At 46.0% G+C, this 18293-nt stretch overlaps 1 protein-coding gene across 1 annotated transcript; it reads left to right on the top strand.

The window, feature by feature from the left end:
- Window positions 1-515: 515 nt before the first annotated feature.
- On the top strand, window positions 516-15794 carry LOC143109606 (syntaxin-11-like). Its single transcript, XM_076272384.1, has 3 exons — window positions 516-801; window positions 7402-7955; window positions 14470-15794. Exons 2-3 carry the CDS (start codon window positions 7407-7409, stop codon window positions 14815-14817), a joined length of 897 nt encoding a protein of 298 aa, XP_076128499.1. The 5' UTR covers window positions 516-801; window positions 7402-7406; the 3' UTR covers window positions 14818-15794.
- Window positions 15795-18293: the final 2499 nt, after the last annotated feature.

Genomic DNA, 18293 nt, shown 5'->3' on the forward strand with positions numbered 1-18293 from the left:
CAAATAGAATATCGTGGAATAGTCCGTTGCTCTGTCCAGACAAAGAGGTTAGGCTCAGGGAAACCATTGGCGGTATTTCAAGATTAAAACAAAAACCTTGACATGTATTTTACTTAATGTATAATGAATGTAAATTATATATGAAAGTTTTACTTTTTTGAAAGAAATTACGGGGGAGAAATACTTTTATGATAATTTATTGAGATGGTTATGAAGAGAAAAGTTTTATTGAATGATTTTCAAAGGTTTGTAGATTTACTAAGGTTTGGCCCAAATTCCTTTCTGCTATCGGGGTAAGAAACGGATAGCTAGGCAACAGGCTATCATCTCCTAATCAGATGGAAACTGCGCTATCAAAACGAGGCTATATCTCTCAGCATGCGGGCTAGACTGCTGGCGCACATTGTCAATTGTTCAGGGTTGTCATGCAGGTGGTGAGTGAGCGGACGGATGCTCGAGGGATTGCGTAACACTTGTGACCAGCAGAGTCAATTGTGCTGAAAACCCACATTTCCCCGCCTTCGCGCACTCGCGCGGAGAGCTCTGATTGACGCACCTGTGAAGAAGCAGGGCCGCGCGCACAAACACACATACACACACAGGCGCTGCGCAACCGGAGGAACCTACTGCTGTCGGGCTGCTGACATTTCAGCGGTGGAGACACCGGGCACCACGAGTCTGTAGGCAGCTACAGCAGCTCCTGCAATGTCCTACAGCTACATCCATCCACATTAGAGAAGTGAAGACCGGGGACGTCAGCCTCTTTACACACAACACCCGTTTCTGTGAAGCGACACTAAGGTAGGAACTTTCATTTACCATAAACAGCCAACAGATGTGTCGCATTTCATGGATAACATTACACAGTTTTTTGGTCAACCCTCAGGCAGAGTCGGCTGCATTTATTTCAAGATTTAAACTTATGGCCTTTGAGTTAACGATGATTTAGTGAATTTTGGGGGAAAGATGATGGGCCTACATAGCACACATGCCGTTTTTTTCAATGTTCAAATGTCCACGCACCCTGACGTTAGAACAGTGAAGAACAATTTCATTGAAATTACCCAGATTTGTGTAACTGTCTGGTCTGAACTATTATTAAATGGTCTAAACTCCCCTTCTTGTGCTATTAAGAGATGAGCGGTTACAGAAGGCTAAGCGTATCAGACACTTCCCGTCCAAACAGCAGCAGCAATTAAACAAAGGTGCAGGACTGACTGGAAGTGTGTGCGCTGTATGTAGGCGACACTGAGAATGAGGAAATGCATTTTTCCTAAGAGTTCAAACCGGCTTTTTTTCCGTGAAGGAAACTCAGGGAAACTGGCATATACTGGCAAATGTTCCCAACCTTTAACGTCAGGTGTTCTGTGTTCACCTGTAATCCACCTGAGGAGCCTGTATCAGCCTAGCCCAGCGGCCCAGCAGCAGAGAGCTGGGTAGTGCGTGTGGTTCTGCTGGGTAGTGCATGTGGTTCTGTGTAGAGCATATGGTTCTGCTGGGTTCTGTAGTGCATGTGGTTCTGCTGGGTAGTGCGGTTCTGCTGGGTAGTGCATGTGGTTCTGCTGGGTAGTGCATGTGGTTCTGTAGTGCGTGCGGTTCTGCTGGGGTCCAGGATGGTGAGCGCAGCAGGAAAGGCCTCATGTCTCCAGTGACCAGCCCAAACCGCACTAGGGACCGGGGCAGTGGTGTGTGTAGTGTGTGTGTGTGTGTGTATAGTGTTGTGTGTGTGTAGTGTGTGTGTTGTGGGTTCAATTCCCAGCTTCTACTGTTGTGTCCTTGAGCAAGGCACTGAACCCCAGGTTGCTCAGGGACAATGTAACACATTTAAAGGTGGCAAAATGAAAATAAATGAACACAATAGAGATGCTGCTGCATATAGCAGCAGTCTGTGGGCAGAGCTAATGCAGATGACCAGCAGCAGTCTGTGGGCAGAGCTAATGCAGATGACCAGCAGCAGTCTGTGGGCAGAGCTAATGCATATGACCAGCAGCAGTCAGGCCATCTGTGGGCAGAGTACACATTGTTCTCAGTTACCCTCCCTCTGTGTGTGTGTGTGTGTGTGTGTGTGTGTGTGTGTTTCCTCATTCTTTATGTGGTGCTGTGATTGTGGTGCACATGCCAATTATGACTGGACTGGGAGGTCATGCGGGTCCGAGAGAGATTTGAGATGGTGTGTGTGTGTGTTAGAGCTGTGTGTGTGTGTGTGTGTGTGTGTGTTTGTGTGTGTGTGTGTTAGAGCTGTGTGTGTGTGTGTGTGTGTGTGTGTGTGTTTCCTCCTGGGTTGTGTGTGCTTTCTGATTTAGTGTCTGTGTGTTTGGGGCAGGAGTCCTCTGAGTATTGTGTTTCACTGACATCAGAGCAGTGTTTTGTGGTGTTTGGGAGTGTTAGAGCAGTGTGTGAGTGTGTGTGTGTGTGTGTGTTAGAGCAGTGTGTTGTGGTGTTTGGGAGTGTTAGAGCAGTGGGTTGTGGTGTGTGTGTGTGTTAGAGCTGTGTGTTGTGGTGTTTGGGAGTGTTAGAGCTGTGTGTGTGTGTGTGTGTTAGAGCAGTGTGTTGTGGTGTTTGGGAGTGTTAGAGCAGTGGGTTGTGGTGTGTGTGTGTGTGTTAGAGCTGTGTGTTGTGGTGTGTGTGTGTGTGTGTGTGTTAGAGCAGTGTGTGTGTGTGTGTGTTAGAGCAGTGCGTGTGTGTGTGTGTGTGTTAGAGCAGTGTGTGTGTGTGTGTGTGTGTGTGTGTTAGAGCTGTGTGTGTGTGTTAGAGCTGTGTGTTGTGGTGTGTGTGTGTGTTAGAGCAGTGTGTGTGTGTTAGAGCTGTGTGTTGTGTGTGTGTGTGTGTGTGTGTGTGTGTGTTAGAGCTGTGTGTTGTGGTGTGTGTGTGTGTTAGAGCAGTGGGTTGTGGTGTGTGTGTGTGTGTGTGTGTTAGAGCAGTGTGTGTGTGTGTGTGTTAGAGCTGTGTGTTGTGGTGTGTGTGTGTGTGTGTGTTAGAGCAGTGGGTTGTGGTGTGTGTGTGTGTGTGTTAGAGCTGTGTGTTCTGGTGTTTGGGAGTGTTAGAGCAGTGTGTTGTGGTGTGTGTGTGTGTGTGTGTTAGAGCAGTGGGTTGTGGTGTGTGTGTGTGTTAGAGCAGTGGGTTGTGGTGTGTGTGTGTGTGTTAGAGCAGTGGGTTGTGGTGTGTGTGTGTGTGTGTGTTAGAGCTGTGTGTTGTGGTGTTTGGGAGTGTTAGAGCAGTGTGTGTGTGTTTTTTTTATGTGTGTGTGTGTGTGTGTGATACGTGTTGTGCGTCGCTGTGCGGTATGATATCAGGTTCAGATGCCCAGTGTCCCGTAAGAACCTGTCGGACCAGTGCCTGGCACAGATCACCTGTCTGATTGAGTGGAACATGCATACCTGTCTCAGGTGAGCAGTGGTCAGATTGAGTGGAACATGCATACCTGTCTCAGGTGAGCAGTGGTCAGATTGAGTGGAACATGCATACCTGTCTCAGGTGAGCAGTGGTCAGATTGAGTGGAACATGCATACCTGTCTCAGGTGAGCAGTGGTCAGATTGAGTGGAACATGCATACTGTACCTGTCTCAGGTGAGGAGTGGTCGGATTGAGTGGAACATGGCGATGTGGAAGTGGTAACAGCGACAGTACCATATTTGGGTTCTCGTGCCCACAGGCACCCAAGTGCAAGTTTGACTGAGGTCATGTCCCGATCCTGCCCCCTCTCTCTCTCTCCCACCCGCTCTCTATCACTCTCTTTTCTCTCTCTCTCCCACCCGCTCTGTCACTCTCTTCTCTTCTCTCTCTCTCACCTGCTCTCGGTCACTCTCTTCTCTGTCCTAAAGGCACAACCCAGAAATGTTCTGGAACTGAGACGTGTTACTGACGTGCTCTATTCTGTGTGTGTGTTATTGTGTGTGACTTTCCCCATGATGTCACCACTGATATTTATGTGATGTTGGTATTTCCTGTTAACTTCCTTAAGACCTAAGATTCCAGGCAGGCCATGCATCTGTCACACACACACACACACACACACACACACACAGACACGGACACACACAGACAGATACAGACAGACACACACAGACATTTTTTGGGACTTAAGCTTATTCACCGTATTCCCCAGAGTTAGATTAGTCGAGACATATCCCTCTCATCTCCGTGCGTTTAGTTACTCGGTCTGACGCACCCACCACTAGCCTAGCTTAACAGAGGTGCCTCAAAGTGGCTGGCTCCACTAGCCTAGCTTAACAGAGGTGCCTCAAAGTGGCTGGCTCCACTAGCCTAGCTTAGCACAGGTGCCTCAAAGTGGCTGGCTCCAATAGCATACACCTCCCAATAGGGACAAATGAACTCCAACATTGTCCTATGCTGTGACTTGTAGAGTTAGAATGTGTACAAATAACGATTTTGCAGCCATTTTGTAATCTTATACATACTTGGTACTATGTTCACATTCAGGCGAAGCACTGCTACTTACTGCTACTGCTACTACTGTAGGCTATTGAAGGCGGCCACTTCAAGGCACCTGTGCTAAGCTAGGCTAGCAGTGGGTGCGTTAGACCGAGTAACTACATGGAGATGAGAAGTGTATGTAGTAGGGGTGGGCGATATGGATAAAAAATAATATCTCGATATTTTTTGTGATTTTGACGATAACGATAATTTGTCGATATCCTTTAAAAAACTGTTTGTAAAAGTCCGAGTTACTCTACAGCTTATTATTTATGAATAGCATCATTACAATAATAACCAATAACCTAACCTGTGACTTTTTAACCAAACCAATGCACTCTGATACATTTCCAATTCTGCCCCCACTTTTGTGTGTGGCAATGACATGGTCTAGCCAGCTACATTAGAGAAGATAGAATTAACAGTTTCCCAAGAGAAAGTCTGAAGCTGAAGTTCCTTTGAAAACTTTACTTAGGTTTCACTGTAAAACTAAGTAGACCTTACAGAATAGAAACTAATGAATTAGCTTATTGCTAATGTATATGAGAAATCCCATAGACATGCTAACGGTTAGCATAATCGATAAAAGTTGATATTTAGAGCGAACTTCAGTCCATTTACAAAAAGGGAGGGCTTAATTTGAGCCGGAACACGCCGGAACATGTTCCGGCACCTCCGACGTTGGATCCGGAACCTCTTTTATTGGATCCGTCAATTAAGTCAATATAAAAAATAAATCGCCTAAACGAAAAATAAATAAATTACTGTTTGTGTAGTTTTCAATGTTGATATCTTTCTTATTAGTCTTTAGAAATAGGGGAAAGACCAAACAGGATACAACAAGCTAATGGAGGATTTGAAAGTGCTTTATCCACATTATTGGCCACAGGAGGGTGATGCACTGTTCGGGGAGAGAGAAGTTGAGATGCTCTGCCAGCAGTTTTGCATCGATAGCCCGCGGAATGTCATCAGGGCTTTCAGGGAATACCACCTCTACCATCTCCCCCCCATATGCCTTGTCGGCCCGCCGCTTGCCCAGTTCAACCCCTTTCCTTACGTGAGGTCATGGATTTATAATAGACATAGGTGTAGAGAAAGAAACAGGTAATGGAGGCCGGGGGTCTGGATGCTGTATGGGCCGTTTTGGACAAGTAGGCCTGGGCTACGACAGGAAGAAATCGCACTTCCACGCTGTATCTAGTTGATCATTGATTACTGGGTGTGGGTGGTCATCATTGCAATTTATTTTACTTAAGCGCCGAGGCTATTAGCCCCTTGTTGGACTGTTTTGTTGGTTCCCCTGTATCTCCTATTTTCCCGGTCTGTGTGCACGCTTGTGTGTGTGTGTGTGTGCGCGTGAGTGTTTGGGTCTCCCGCTCTCTCTCTGTGTCATATTATGTGTCAGTTCCGATGTGTTTTGATTGGGGGGAGGTGTCGGGGCTAGCCTAATGTTTATAAATACCGTGTAGGAAAAAATGTGACTAACTCGATGCCACTTGAACAAAGTAGCTGCACAAAATAAACATTAGGCGTGTGTGTGACAACGTGGACCACTAGCAATCACGTGATTTGGTCTTCTGCAGCCAGGGGCTTCTCTCGCATACACCTCCTGGATTTAGTGAATGTATGGGGGTTCAATGCGTAGTACCACCAGACTCACCAACAGCTTCATACACCAGGCTGTTAGGATGCTGAACTCTCTCCCCCCTCCACCCTCAGCTACATAACATCCTGGACTTTGGACCCACAATGGCTGCCTTGCACTACTCCACTTGCACTACTCCACTTGTACACTTGCACACTTTGCAACTTGTTGTTGTTGTCCTGTTGTCCTGAAAACACTTCTGAACACACTTCTGCTGCTCTTACATAACTTGCACCACTATGCCACTTGCATACTTAGGTCAAACAGAACTACCTCAGCCATTTATTGGCCTGACTTTTGCACTAGTATATTGACTGTCTACTGTATGCACAATTGCACAATTTCAACCCAAATTTTGCTGCTCTTATTTCTTCATTGTATGTGCCTTCTTATTTACTATGTTTGTCTGTGGACCTAATTGGTAAAATATGTCTTGTCTCCACCGTGGGATAGTGGGAAACGTAATTTCGATCTCTTTGTATGTCTTGACATGTGAAGAAATTGACAACAAAGCAGACTTTGACTTTGACTTTGAAAAGTAATTTAAATACTCGACAATGTCAATTTGCACATCGTTAAAACAGCAATCATGATATTATCACAGACGATATATATCGCCCACCCCTAGTATGTAGTGACTTCTATAACTCTGGGAAATACGGTGAATAAGCTAGTCCCAAAAAGTTGACATGTTCTTTAAAGAAGAATTTTTCACATACATGAACATGCCCCCAGAGTGTACACTGTAGCTGCCTGGTAGACAGTACTCGGTGACCTCGATAAACAGATGTCTGTGAAAAATCGGAATTCTCCTTTAAAGGAGCTTTGTGGGATTCTGAAGGTTTCGAGTTGTCTTGAACGCAGCCGCAGAGCACGCTATGCTAACTTCTGATGATACCTAGATAACACAGAGCGTAGGCGGAGCTAGTTAGTTAGCATGCTAACTTCAGAGGATCTCTGGGGGTGCGTTCATAAATTGCCACTCTGAGCGCTCCGAGTACACTGAACCGTTTGTAAATTCAGATTTATCGTGTGTTCATTCAGAGCATCACACTCTCAGAGCATCCAGAGCGTGTGGATTGAATTTACAAACGCACCCTCTATAACAGAGCGTCAGGGGCGCTAGTTAGCTGGCATGCTAACTTCAGGTGATATCTAGAGAATGCAGAGCGTAGCCGCCGTTTTTGACATTTCGACAAAAAGGTTGTTTCTTCACACTCTGTTGCTATTTTTGAAGTCATTGTTTGATCGCCACATAGCACCTTTAGGATTCCATGCACGTCCCGACGTAACCACCTCTTTCTCCTCTTCCTCCTCCTCAGGGGTCATGCGGGACCGGCTGGAGGACTTGGAGGTCATTCAGGAGGAGGGGTCGGAGGGCGAGTGGGCGGCGGCCAGCGACTCGGACGATGACGCTGACGAGGGGGACCTGAAGCCGCAGGCGGTGGTGTTCGAGGAGGACTCGGACATGGAGGAGCTGCTGAAGGAGGCGCAGGCCATGCGGCGGGAGATCGGCGAGCTGCGTCTGGACGTGGAGCGCCTGCGGAAACAGACGTCGCACGCCACGCAGACGGTCCGGCGCCTCAGCACCATCTACCGCAGCTCCAACGCCATCGGGGGGGACGTGAAGATCCGCGCCGAGGGCCTCGTGCGGCGACTGACCGCGTACGACCAGCGGCGGCAGGAGCTGGAGGAGCGGCACGGGCCCACGGCCGCCGTGGTGCGCATCGCACGCGCTCAGTACAGCGGCATCAGCCACGCGCTGCGGCAGGCCATGGCCGAGTACAACGCCGCCGAACAGGAGCAGCGCGACTGCTGCCGCCAACGCTTCCAGAGGCAGGCCGAGATCCTGGGACGCAACGTCACCACCGACGAGGTGTGGCCACACACACACACACACATATGGACACACAAACACACACACATATGGACACACACACATATGTAGTGCTTCCAGAGGCAGGCCGAGATCCTGGGACGCAACGTCACCACCGACGAGGTGTGGCCACGTAAACACACACACACATATGGACACACACACACACACACACATACACACACACACACGTATGTAGCGCTTCCAGAGGCAGGCCGAGATCCTGGGACGCAACGTCACCACCGACGAGGTGTGGCCACATACACACACACACACACACACATATGGACACACAAACACACACACATATGGACACACAAATACACATATGGACACACACACACACAGTACACAGCACAGCCTCAACATGGACACACACACACACACAGTACAGCCTCAACATGGACACACACACACACACACACACACACAGTACAGCCTCAACATGGACACACACACACACACACACAGCACAGCACACCCTTAACATGGACACACACACACACACACACACAGTACAGCCGCAACATGGGGGTGTTTACACTAGGTGGTTTAGGGACACACCTCGGTAAGGTAACCCAGAGTAAGTGTAGCGTACTTCTCCTAAGACAGGGGTGGGCAACTAATTTCCCCAAGGGGCCACATGACAAACTGGGACTGTTGAGGAGGGCTGGACCCAAAATACCGAACTCAAGTCTGAACTCAATTCTGTTCAATTCTATTCTGTTCTTGTATAACATTAAGTAAATCATATGGTTTTGTTTACTAGTCGTAAGAACAGATGAAAATGTGAGGGAGACAAAGGAAAAACAGCAATATTTAATCTATGTCCAGTATTTAATCCTCATTCTCGAAAATGATTTTTTGACATTGACATTTTTTTTCAGTTTTCAAAGACTGATATAAAAAAAGTACTACAATATCTATATAATTAGGCTAGGTCATGAAAATGTGAAGAAGTCAGTACAACCGATAGGCCTGTGCCACCATTTCATCAACACTCAGCAATATTTCATCATTAAATCATTACCATCATTAAATTAACTTTATGCAGAATTAGACTACGAAAATAGTAGGCTGTCATTAGTTAATCAACATGCACAAAGAAAACTATTTTAAAAATGTAGGCTATGTTTTTGCTTTAACTTTATGCACATAACTGTGATTGGTCAACTCGCTCTGTGTTGAGCCGGCTGCTTCAAGCAACCTGTGGGTAGTAGCATCATACTAGTTCGCTAACATAAGCTTTGCAAATAAACTCAGACATATTTTGGTTACAATTACGGGGTTATCCGATTGTAAAGTGTCTATCTGCCAGTAACGTTTTGAAATGAACACTTCGTATCGCCAACGAGCAGCAGTAGGAGTTCGTTCTAACAACCTTTGCGGTGGTGAGCGACATAAGAGACACAAAACTTTGAAAGGTTTACGCCGACGTAAAGGCAACTGCATTGTGTCGACGCAGAAGCATAAATTCTATTCACCAGCACATCAGTGAGTGTGTTTACGTCGTAGGCATCCACGCACAAATGCATGGGCGTACAAATAGCAGTCGCTTTCAAAATAAAAACAACGATATTGATTTGCATGCATTATCTCTATGCTAGGCTCTTGACTGTTGTTCTTTCACAGACCTTACGCGGGCCGGCCAGGGAAAGCCCACGGGCCGGATGTGGCCCGCGGGCCGTATGTTGCCCATGTATGTCCTAAGAGATGAGCCCAGGTGGTAGTGTAGTGGTTAAAGAGCTGGGCTAGCATGCAGTAGCGTAGTGGTTAAGGAGCTGGGCTAGCATGCAGTAGCGTAGTGGTTAAGGAGCTGGGCTAGCATGCAGTAGGTGGTGGTAGTGTAGTGGTTAAGGAGCTGGGCTAGCATGCAGTAGCATAGGTGCCAACTCTCACGCATTGGCCGTGAGACACACGCATTTGATGAGTTTCACACACTCACACGCCACACCCCCGATTTCTCACGCTGAAGTGTCAACCCGGTCGGTCAGATGCCTGAAAAATGAGTTTAGCCTATCTATAGATCTACCTGTTGAGCCACGGTTATGCTTTCAGAGACGATGAGAGGGTTCAAGAGCACCCCCTGTCTGTGGAATTTTCTAAATTTTCTCTCATTTGCGATGCTACTTCAGAAGCCGTCCCAGGCACATTCCCCCCGCATTTCCCCGGCTTCAGGTATGCTTTTAGTATTATTGAGTATTTTTCACGCTGAAGTGTCAACCTGGTAGGTCAAATACCTGGCAGATGAGGTTCAACTAAACTAAACCTATACATATGATATCACACATCAGTGCGGAATCTAAGCTTTCCAATGATATTAGCGCCAAGTTGCTGTGATAAATGGTTCGCGAGAAAATTAACATTGAACCGACGTGCAATTTAGGCTAATCATATTTGCATTTTGCACACAGTGCACACCCATTACTCTCGGTTTAATATTTCACTAACCCTTCACACAACTTGTGGCAAACCCAATATCACAATAAACAGCAAACCTTACCGAATACGAGGATATAGCATGCCTCTCTGTGCAATAAGTGGTTCCTGAGTAATCCGGTTTTGAAATTGCAACACATTTCTAGATAGCCTCATTGGGGCGAAATTATAATGTATTCTAATGTAAACTATTTGTCAGTAGGCTAAAATACATTTTTGTAAGTTGCTCAGCCATAGATTATCCCACTATCATGGTTCTTATATTGTCAGGTTCCAGCCAATCCCATTACAGATAAATTAATATATTTATATTGGCATGCTTCCTAGTGACATTAATGCAAACATATGAAAAAAAATCAAATAACGAGACACAAATATTGATATAAAGCCTGACATAAGCCATATGCAAACATTCACATCATGCAGATATGGGTACATCCTGAAAAAGGAATAGCATGTAGGCTATAGGCTATGGCCATTACAATGCCCAATATATTATCTTAAATAAACTAGCTGAATAACACAGGTGACCACTTCTGCATAATTTCATGGAGTGCTGAAATGTACACACATTTTTGAACATTTCTGAACTGTGAAATGTAGCATACATGTTATGTTTTTGTGGTTGTGAACTTATTGCAATATCACCATAACTATTCCACCTGTGTGTGCATGGTTATAATTCTGAAGTGCAAAATAGCTTAGGCTACAGCACAAATATTTCCATAAAAATAAGCAAGTCTGACCTCTGAATTTATTTTGAAAGTGCACCTGATTGATGCATTTAAAAGTTAAAATATACAAACATTTCTTAAATTCTTACAAAACACCCACCCACTTTTTAAAATGGTTAGTTTGGACCCCCCCCCCCCACACACACACACAAATACCAGTGCTGTTTTCAGCATCTGTTTAGTGCTTCATTGTCATTTTCATTGGATTCTTCCATTTGCACATAAATCGCTCATAAGCTTTTTTTTTTGTTACACGCATTCTCCCATTCCTCTTCTGTCACACACACAGTGACAAGCGCCAAATCCCCCGCAGTGTTGAAGAGATCAGTCATCCCCCTCACTTTTGATAAGGTAAAAAGCCTTATAGGTACGCCAAATAAATAATAAACTATAGGTTTACGCTAGGCTATGTAAAACTCCCCATTAACAGCATCACGTCACTAACCACAGCTAAGACTGCACAATCTCTATTCACTCTGTTGGATATCTGAAGCCAATTTGTCTACTTAGATACTGTAAATCCTCAAATTATGGCCGGGGTCTTAAGACAAAGTACAGGCCTTTAGGGGCAGGATTGTATTCGAGACAGCCCTTTATTTCTTATGCGAGTTTTATTTTGAGACATGCGTTTCTTGGAGCGGCATACTGGTAGGCCTTCAAAAGCATGACATGTTCGGTTTAGTTTGATATTTAATTTACTTTTGGACTGTTTGATTATATTGTTAAATGTTGGGACTGATGGGCACTGAAATCTGGGGAGGTATTTGATAATCACTATTACGTTCCATGTAGTTGAAAGAGTGTCGGGATTTCAAACAAACCATCCGCTTTCATGCGTTCATTGAACGTCTGCGGTGCTGTAATGGAAACCTTATTGCCTAGCCAAGTAGCCTATTGAGTTATTTTTAAATTATGCATGATTTATTTTTTATAATTGCGTAGGCTGGCTTTATTTTGTTATATAGAAGTATCTAAATAACTGTTAAAATGTACCAGAATTCAGGAAATTGCATCTAGTCCCCCATACCCCCCCTCTGAAATGTCCCACCCACTTTCACAATGCCTCTGACGCCCATGGTCCTAGTAGTAGGCTAGATCCCTTTGATACCAATGTTAATTTAACTCTGGGACCCTGGGACCCAGACCCAGGGACCCAAGGTGTCAGGGGGCCCTGAAGCCCAAGCCTTTGCATGGAAACATTGCCTCAATATCAACACATCAGGATGTAGGCTATGAATCTGATTGAATTTTGTCCATCCCCAAAATGCTAGCCTGACGAGCCAGACCTACATTAAAATGTAGGGTCTGGGCACTCACCGTTCGCAGTGCTCAGTCCGAGGGGCGGGATAATCGGTTGTCTTTCAAATTCCCTCTGCACGCAATAGGACAGCACTCCCATGCGTTTTCCCACCAGCGGAGCTAGTTGCCTAGTTCAAACTTTTGCCATCTCAAAACAAGCTTAACTCGTGTCACACTGTTGGCCAACAGCAATATCCATCTTCTTTGTTTTCAAGTAGCAGGGAATTCAAGCCAAACCGTTGCAACTCTGCCATCAATCATTATGTTATGCCCCCCTAACGACTCTATAGACGATTTGATTGGCCTGATAGAAGTTTAATTTTTGGCTCACAAGCCAACGGAGAGTTGCTAGACTAGCCCTGGAAGCAAATGTAATTTGCTGTCGCTAGGGTGTGTCTAGATTTCTAAGCTACCAAAATGCACCAGAATACAGGAAATCACATCAAACAAATGAAAAAAATTCTGGGGGAGGACCCCCAAACCCCCCTTCCACATATGCGACAATTAGTGGGGAGCCCTTAATACATGTGGGCCCAGGGGCCCGCAAGTTCACAAGTTCACTGATGTACTTTTTTTTTTAACTGTACGGTATAATGCTGAATGAGCCAAACAAAAATTTCCGCAGCAAAATTTTGGTTGGCTCCACCAAATCTCACTCCAAGGTTTTTTGAAAAGTTGGCAGCCCTGCAGTAGTGTGGTAGTGTAGTGGATAAGGAGCTGGGCTAGCATGCAGTAGTAGTGTAGTGTAGTGGTTAAGGAGCTGGGCTAGCATGCAGTAGTAGTGTAGTGGTTAAGGAGCTGGGCTAGCATGCAGTAGTGTGGTAGCGTAGTGGTTAAGGAGCAGGGCTAGCATGCAGTAGCGTAGTGGTTAAGGAGCAGGGCTAGCATGCAGTAGGTGGTAGTAGCCTAGTGGTTAAGGAGCTGGGCTAGCATGCAGTAGTGTAGTGGTTAAGGAGCTGGGCTGGCACGCAGTAGTGTGGTAGTGTAGTGGATAAGGAGCTGGGCTAGCATGCAGTAGTAGTGTAGTGTAGTGGATAAGGAGCTGGGCTAGCATGCAGTAGTAGTGTAGTGTAGTGGTTAAGGAGCTGGGCTAGCATGCAGTAGTAGTGTAGTGGTTAAGGAGCTGGGCTAGCATGCAGTAGTGTGGTAGCGTAGTGGTTAAGGAGCAGGGCTAGCATGCAGTAGCGTAGTGGTTAAGGAGCAGGGCTAGCATGCAGTAGGTGGTAGTAGCCTAGTGGTTAAGGAGCTGGGCTAGCATGCAGTAGTGTAGTGGTTAAGGAGCTGGGCTGGCACGCAGTAGTGTGGTAGTGTAGTGGTTAATGAGCAGGGCTAGCATGTAGTAGTGTGGTAGCGTAGTGGTTAAGGAGCTGGGCTAGTATGCAGTAGTAGTGTAGTGGTTAAGGAGCTGGGCTAGTATGCAGTAGTGTGGTAGCCTAGTGGTTAAGGAGCAGGGCTAGCATGCAGTAGCGTAGTGGTTAAGGAGCAGGGCTAGCATGCAGTAGTGTAGTGGTTAAGGAGCTGGGCTGGCACGCAGTAGTGTGGTAGTGTAGTGGTTCATGAGCAGGGCTAGCATGTAGTAGTGTGGTAGCGTAGTGGTTAAGGAGCTGGGCTAGTATGCAGTAGTAGTGTAGTGGTTAAGGAGCAGGGCTAGTATGCAGTAGTGTGGTAGCCTAGTGGTTAAGGAGCAGGGCTAGCATGCAGTAGTGTGGTAGCGTAGTGGTTAAGGAGCTGGGCTAGTATGCAGTAGTAGTGTAGTGGTTAAGGAGCAGGGCTAGCATGCAGTAGTGTGGTAGCCTAGTGGTTAAGGAGCAGGGCTAGCATGGAGTAGGCGGTAGTGTAGTGGTCCCGACGTAACCACATCTCCTTGTGTGTGTGCGCATGCGCATGTGTGCGTGCGCATGTATGTGCATGCGTGTGTGTGTGTGCGCGTGCGCATGTGTGTGCATGTATGCGTGCGCATGTGTGTGTGTGTGTGTGTGTGCGTGCGCATGTATGTGCATGTATGCGTGCGTGTGTGTGTGTGTGTGTGTGTGTGTGTTCAGGTGGACCAGATGGTGGCGGAGGGAGGCTGGGGGGCGTTCAGTCAGGACCTGAACCCCGAGGGGATGACGGCGCGCTGCGCGTTCAAGCAGATCAAGGAGCGGCACAAGGAGCTGATCGAGCTGGAGGCTCGTCTGCGGGACGTCCACGCGCTCTTCCTGGACCTGGCCATGATGGTGGAGGAGCAGGGGCCCATGCTCAACCACATCGAGCACAACGTGCTGTCCACCCATGAGTACCTGCTCCGCGTCAACCAGAGCTTCAAGACCGCCATCAAGTACCGCAAGAGGAACCCCTGCATCAGGATGTGCTGCGGCTGCTTCCCCTGCTATAAGAACGCCACCGGCTAAACACACACGCACACACACACGCAGACACACACACACACACACGCAGACACACACACATATACACACGCACACACACGGGGAACCCCTGCATCATCAGGGCTGCTTCCCCTGCTGGAAGAACGCCACCAGCTAAACACACACACACACGCAGACACACACACATATACACACGCACACACACATATACACACGCACACACACGGGGAACCCCTGCATCAGGATGTGCTGCGGCTGCTTCCCCTGCTGGAAGAATGCCACCGGCTAAACACACACACACACACGTATGAGCACACACACACGTATGAACACACACACACACACACACACACACACACACACGTGAGGCACACAATATCCTTTGCGTTAGCTGCTACTTGAATTGTATGTCCTTTACTGAAGGTCTCCTGTAGAGACGTGTGTGTGTGTGTGTGTGTGTGCATCTGTTGTAAACACTTGAAGTAATCATTCATGTTGGGGAAGTGAACTTTGTGATTGTGTCCTGAATTAATATGTTTGTTGTGAGTCTGTTTAAATAATGCGATTATGTCTTAATGTGTTGTGAGTCTGAGCAGGCTGCTTCACGCATGTCTGTAATTCTCTCACCACTGGAGAGGAGAGCTGTGTCTGTCGTGTGTGTGTGTGTGTCTGTCTGTGTCGGTCACTGAACACACCAAATGAAGGAAGTGTGTGTGTGTGTGTGTCTGAACGCCCAGTCAGACTTAGAACTCTGGGGATGAGTAATAACTTATAAATACATTCAATGAAATATATTTTAACATTAGTAAGGAATGTTAATGATTTATGTTTGTGATAGCTATATTTAAGATAAAGTGGAAATATATTCTTGCTGTATATAATAGTTTTATTTTACATTAAGTGAGATTGTGAGGCAATTCAAATTTCTTGAAATGTTTGAGAGATGTGTTTTGTGCTGTTCATTCATTTCCAAACATATAATAAATGGAGATGGCAATGTATCTGGTCTCATCTTAATGCTTCCTTTGGCTGGAAATGTAAAATGTAAATAAATCAGGTTTCTAGGCCAAGTATACTTGCATATAAAAGGGATTTGGTCTCTGCATTTATCCCATCCGTGAATTAGTGAACACACAGAGCACACAGTGAACACGCAGAGCACACAGTGAGGTGAAGCACACACTAACCTGGAGCTGAGCAGTGAGGGGCTAGGTGCCTTGCTCAAGGGCACTTCAGCCGTTCCCACTGGTCGGGAATCGAACCGGCAACCCTCCGGTTACAAGTCCAATGCCCAGTAGGCCACGATTTAGAGTTCAGTGTACGAAAAAAGCAGGACACAGCCAACATGGCACTTTATATATCTATACATATATTTATATCAGTGTATGAAAAAAGCAGGACACAGCCAACATGGCACTTTATATATCTATACATATATTTATATCAGTGTATGAAAAAAGCAGGACACAGCCAACATGGCACTTTGTATTCAATATATAAATATGTATAGGTCAGTGTTTTAGTGTACAGGTCAGTGTATAGGTCAGTGTTGTAGTGTACAGGTCAGTGTTGTAGTGTATAGGTCCATCACCCAGTCATGTAAAATTTGCTTCCATGTACAACCCCAATTACGAAAAAGTTTGGACGTTGTGTGAAATGTGAATAACAACAGAATGATATGATTTACAAATAATGTTAATTGAGAAGAGTTCAAATCATGTTAACCCTCTATTTAATTGAGAATAGTAAAAGACCAAACTGTTGTAGGAGACATTTTATTGTTTTTTGGAAAACGTTATGCTCATTTTTAATTTGATGCCAGCAACACGTCTCAAAAAAGTTGGGACAGGGGCATGTTTACCCCTGTTTTGCTTCACCTCTTATTTAACAGCATTTTGTAAATCTTTAGGAACTGAGGAGACCTAGCTTTGAGAATGAAATGTAATCCTATTCTTGTCCGATATAGAATTTCAGCTGTGGGGTATACTAGGCTATCTAGACATATCAAAGCTACACAAAGCCTTAAATAGGTTAAGTGATGCTACGATAGCAGACAGTTATGTGATATATTTGTCAAACTAGGCTTTCTGCTCAGATCTGTGCGTGTTCTCGTGTTGGGATGATGTTGGCCAATCGTGAAACGTGGAGACGCACAAGACCGCCTAATATTAAAAAACAATTACTTCCGCATTTATGAGCGATAGCATAATCTAGACTGCGGTCATTTTTAGTGTCTAGCCTATAACATCAAATAAAAGAGATTTGCCATACTTCACAGACTAGACAAGTTCTGGAGTTGGAGAGAGGATTCACATTGCAGGGAATCAGCATGTCACTCCAACGCAGGGAATCAGCATGTCACTCCAACGCAGGGAATCAGCATGTCACTCCAACGCAGGAAATCAGCATGTCAACGCTCTTCCATGGTCTGTGATGGTCCAGCACAAGCGTTTCTGAGGAGGGTCAAAGGTCACTCAGGCTACTCTGGCTGTGAGAAATGCACTCAAGAGGGAGAGTATGTGAATAGTGTCATTTTTCCCCAACTGATGCACCTTTCCGGACCAACCAGGACTTCAAGGACATGGCTGATGACTGGCATCATCTTGGATCCTGACCTCTTGCAGTCCCTTCTGTGGGCATGGTTAGTGGCTGACCTCTTGCAGTCCCTTCTTTGGGCATGGTCAGTGGCTTCCCACCAAGTTATATGCATCTGGTCTGTTTGGGGGTCATGAGGCGACTTTTGCACTTGTGGCTCAAGGGTCCACTGGCGGTCAGGCTCTCAGGAGTGCAAGTAAAGAGTAAAGTAGAGATGCTCTCAGGAGTGCAAGTAGAGAGTGATGTAGAGATGCTCTCAGGAGTGCAGTAGAGATGCTCTCAGGAGTGCAAGTAGAGAGTAAAGTAGAGATGCTCTCAGGAGTGCAGTAGAGAGTGAAGTAGAGATGCTCTCAGGAGTGCAGTAGAGAGTGATGTAGAGATGCTCTCAGGAGTGCAAGTAGAGAGTGAAGTAGAGATGCTCTCAGGAGTGCAGTAGAGAGTGATGTAGAGATGCTCTCAGGAGTGCAAGTAGAGAGTGAAGAAAAGATGCTCTCAGGAGTGCAAGTAGAGAGTGAAGAAAAGATGCTCTCAGGAGTGTAGTAGCCTAGAGAGTGAAGAAAAGATGTTCTCAGGAGTGCGAGTAAAGATAGAGTAGTGCAGTGTAGAGAGTGCAGTAGAGATGCTCTCAGGAGTGCAGTAGAGATGCCAGTGTTTCCTCTATGTTGATTTGGTAGTGGCGGCCCGCCACGGTTTAATTTTCTTCCCCCAAGGTATCCGAAATGGGACAGACGCACAATAGTCGCAGTTGCCTTTTAAATGATCCTGCCGACATTATGCACCCCCCGTTGGCAGCCGCTAACATTGCAATTTAACAACAAGCAGAACTATTCAGAGGTTTGGGGCTGTTCAGTTTACCTCCACATAGTGTATGGATGTGCTTATTGTCCAAACGTTTGCTTTCTTCT

This window comes from Alosa pseudoharengus, unplaced genomic scaffold, assembly GCF_046254945.1.
Source record: "Alosa pseudoharengus isolate Yale_2024_CS ecotype anadromous, Long Island Sound unplaced genomic scaffold, YU_APseudo_1.1 YU_APseudo_1.1_scf_7, whole genome shotgun sequence".
NCBI classification, from domain to species: Eukaryota; Metazoa; Chordata; class Actinopteri; order Clupeiformes; family Clupeidae; genus Alosa; species Alosa pseudoharengus.

Coding starts and splice junctions, on each gene's coding strand:
- LOC143109606 (XM_076272384.1), top strand. CDS start 7,407: ATGCGGGACCGGCTGGAGGACTTGGAGGTCATTCAGGAGGAGGGGTCG. Junction 7,956..14,469: donor GCAACGTCACCACCGACGAG/GTGTGGCCACAC, acceptor GTGTGTGTTCAG/GTGGACCAGATGGTGGCGGA.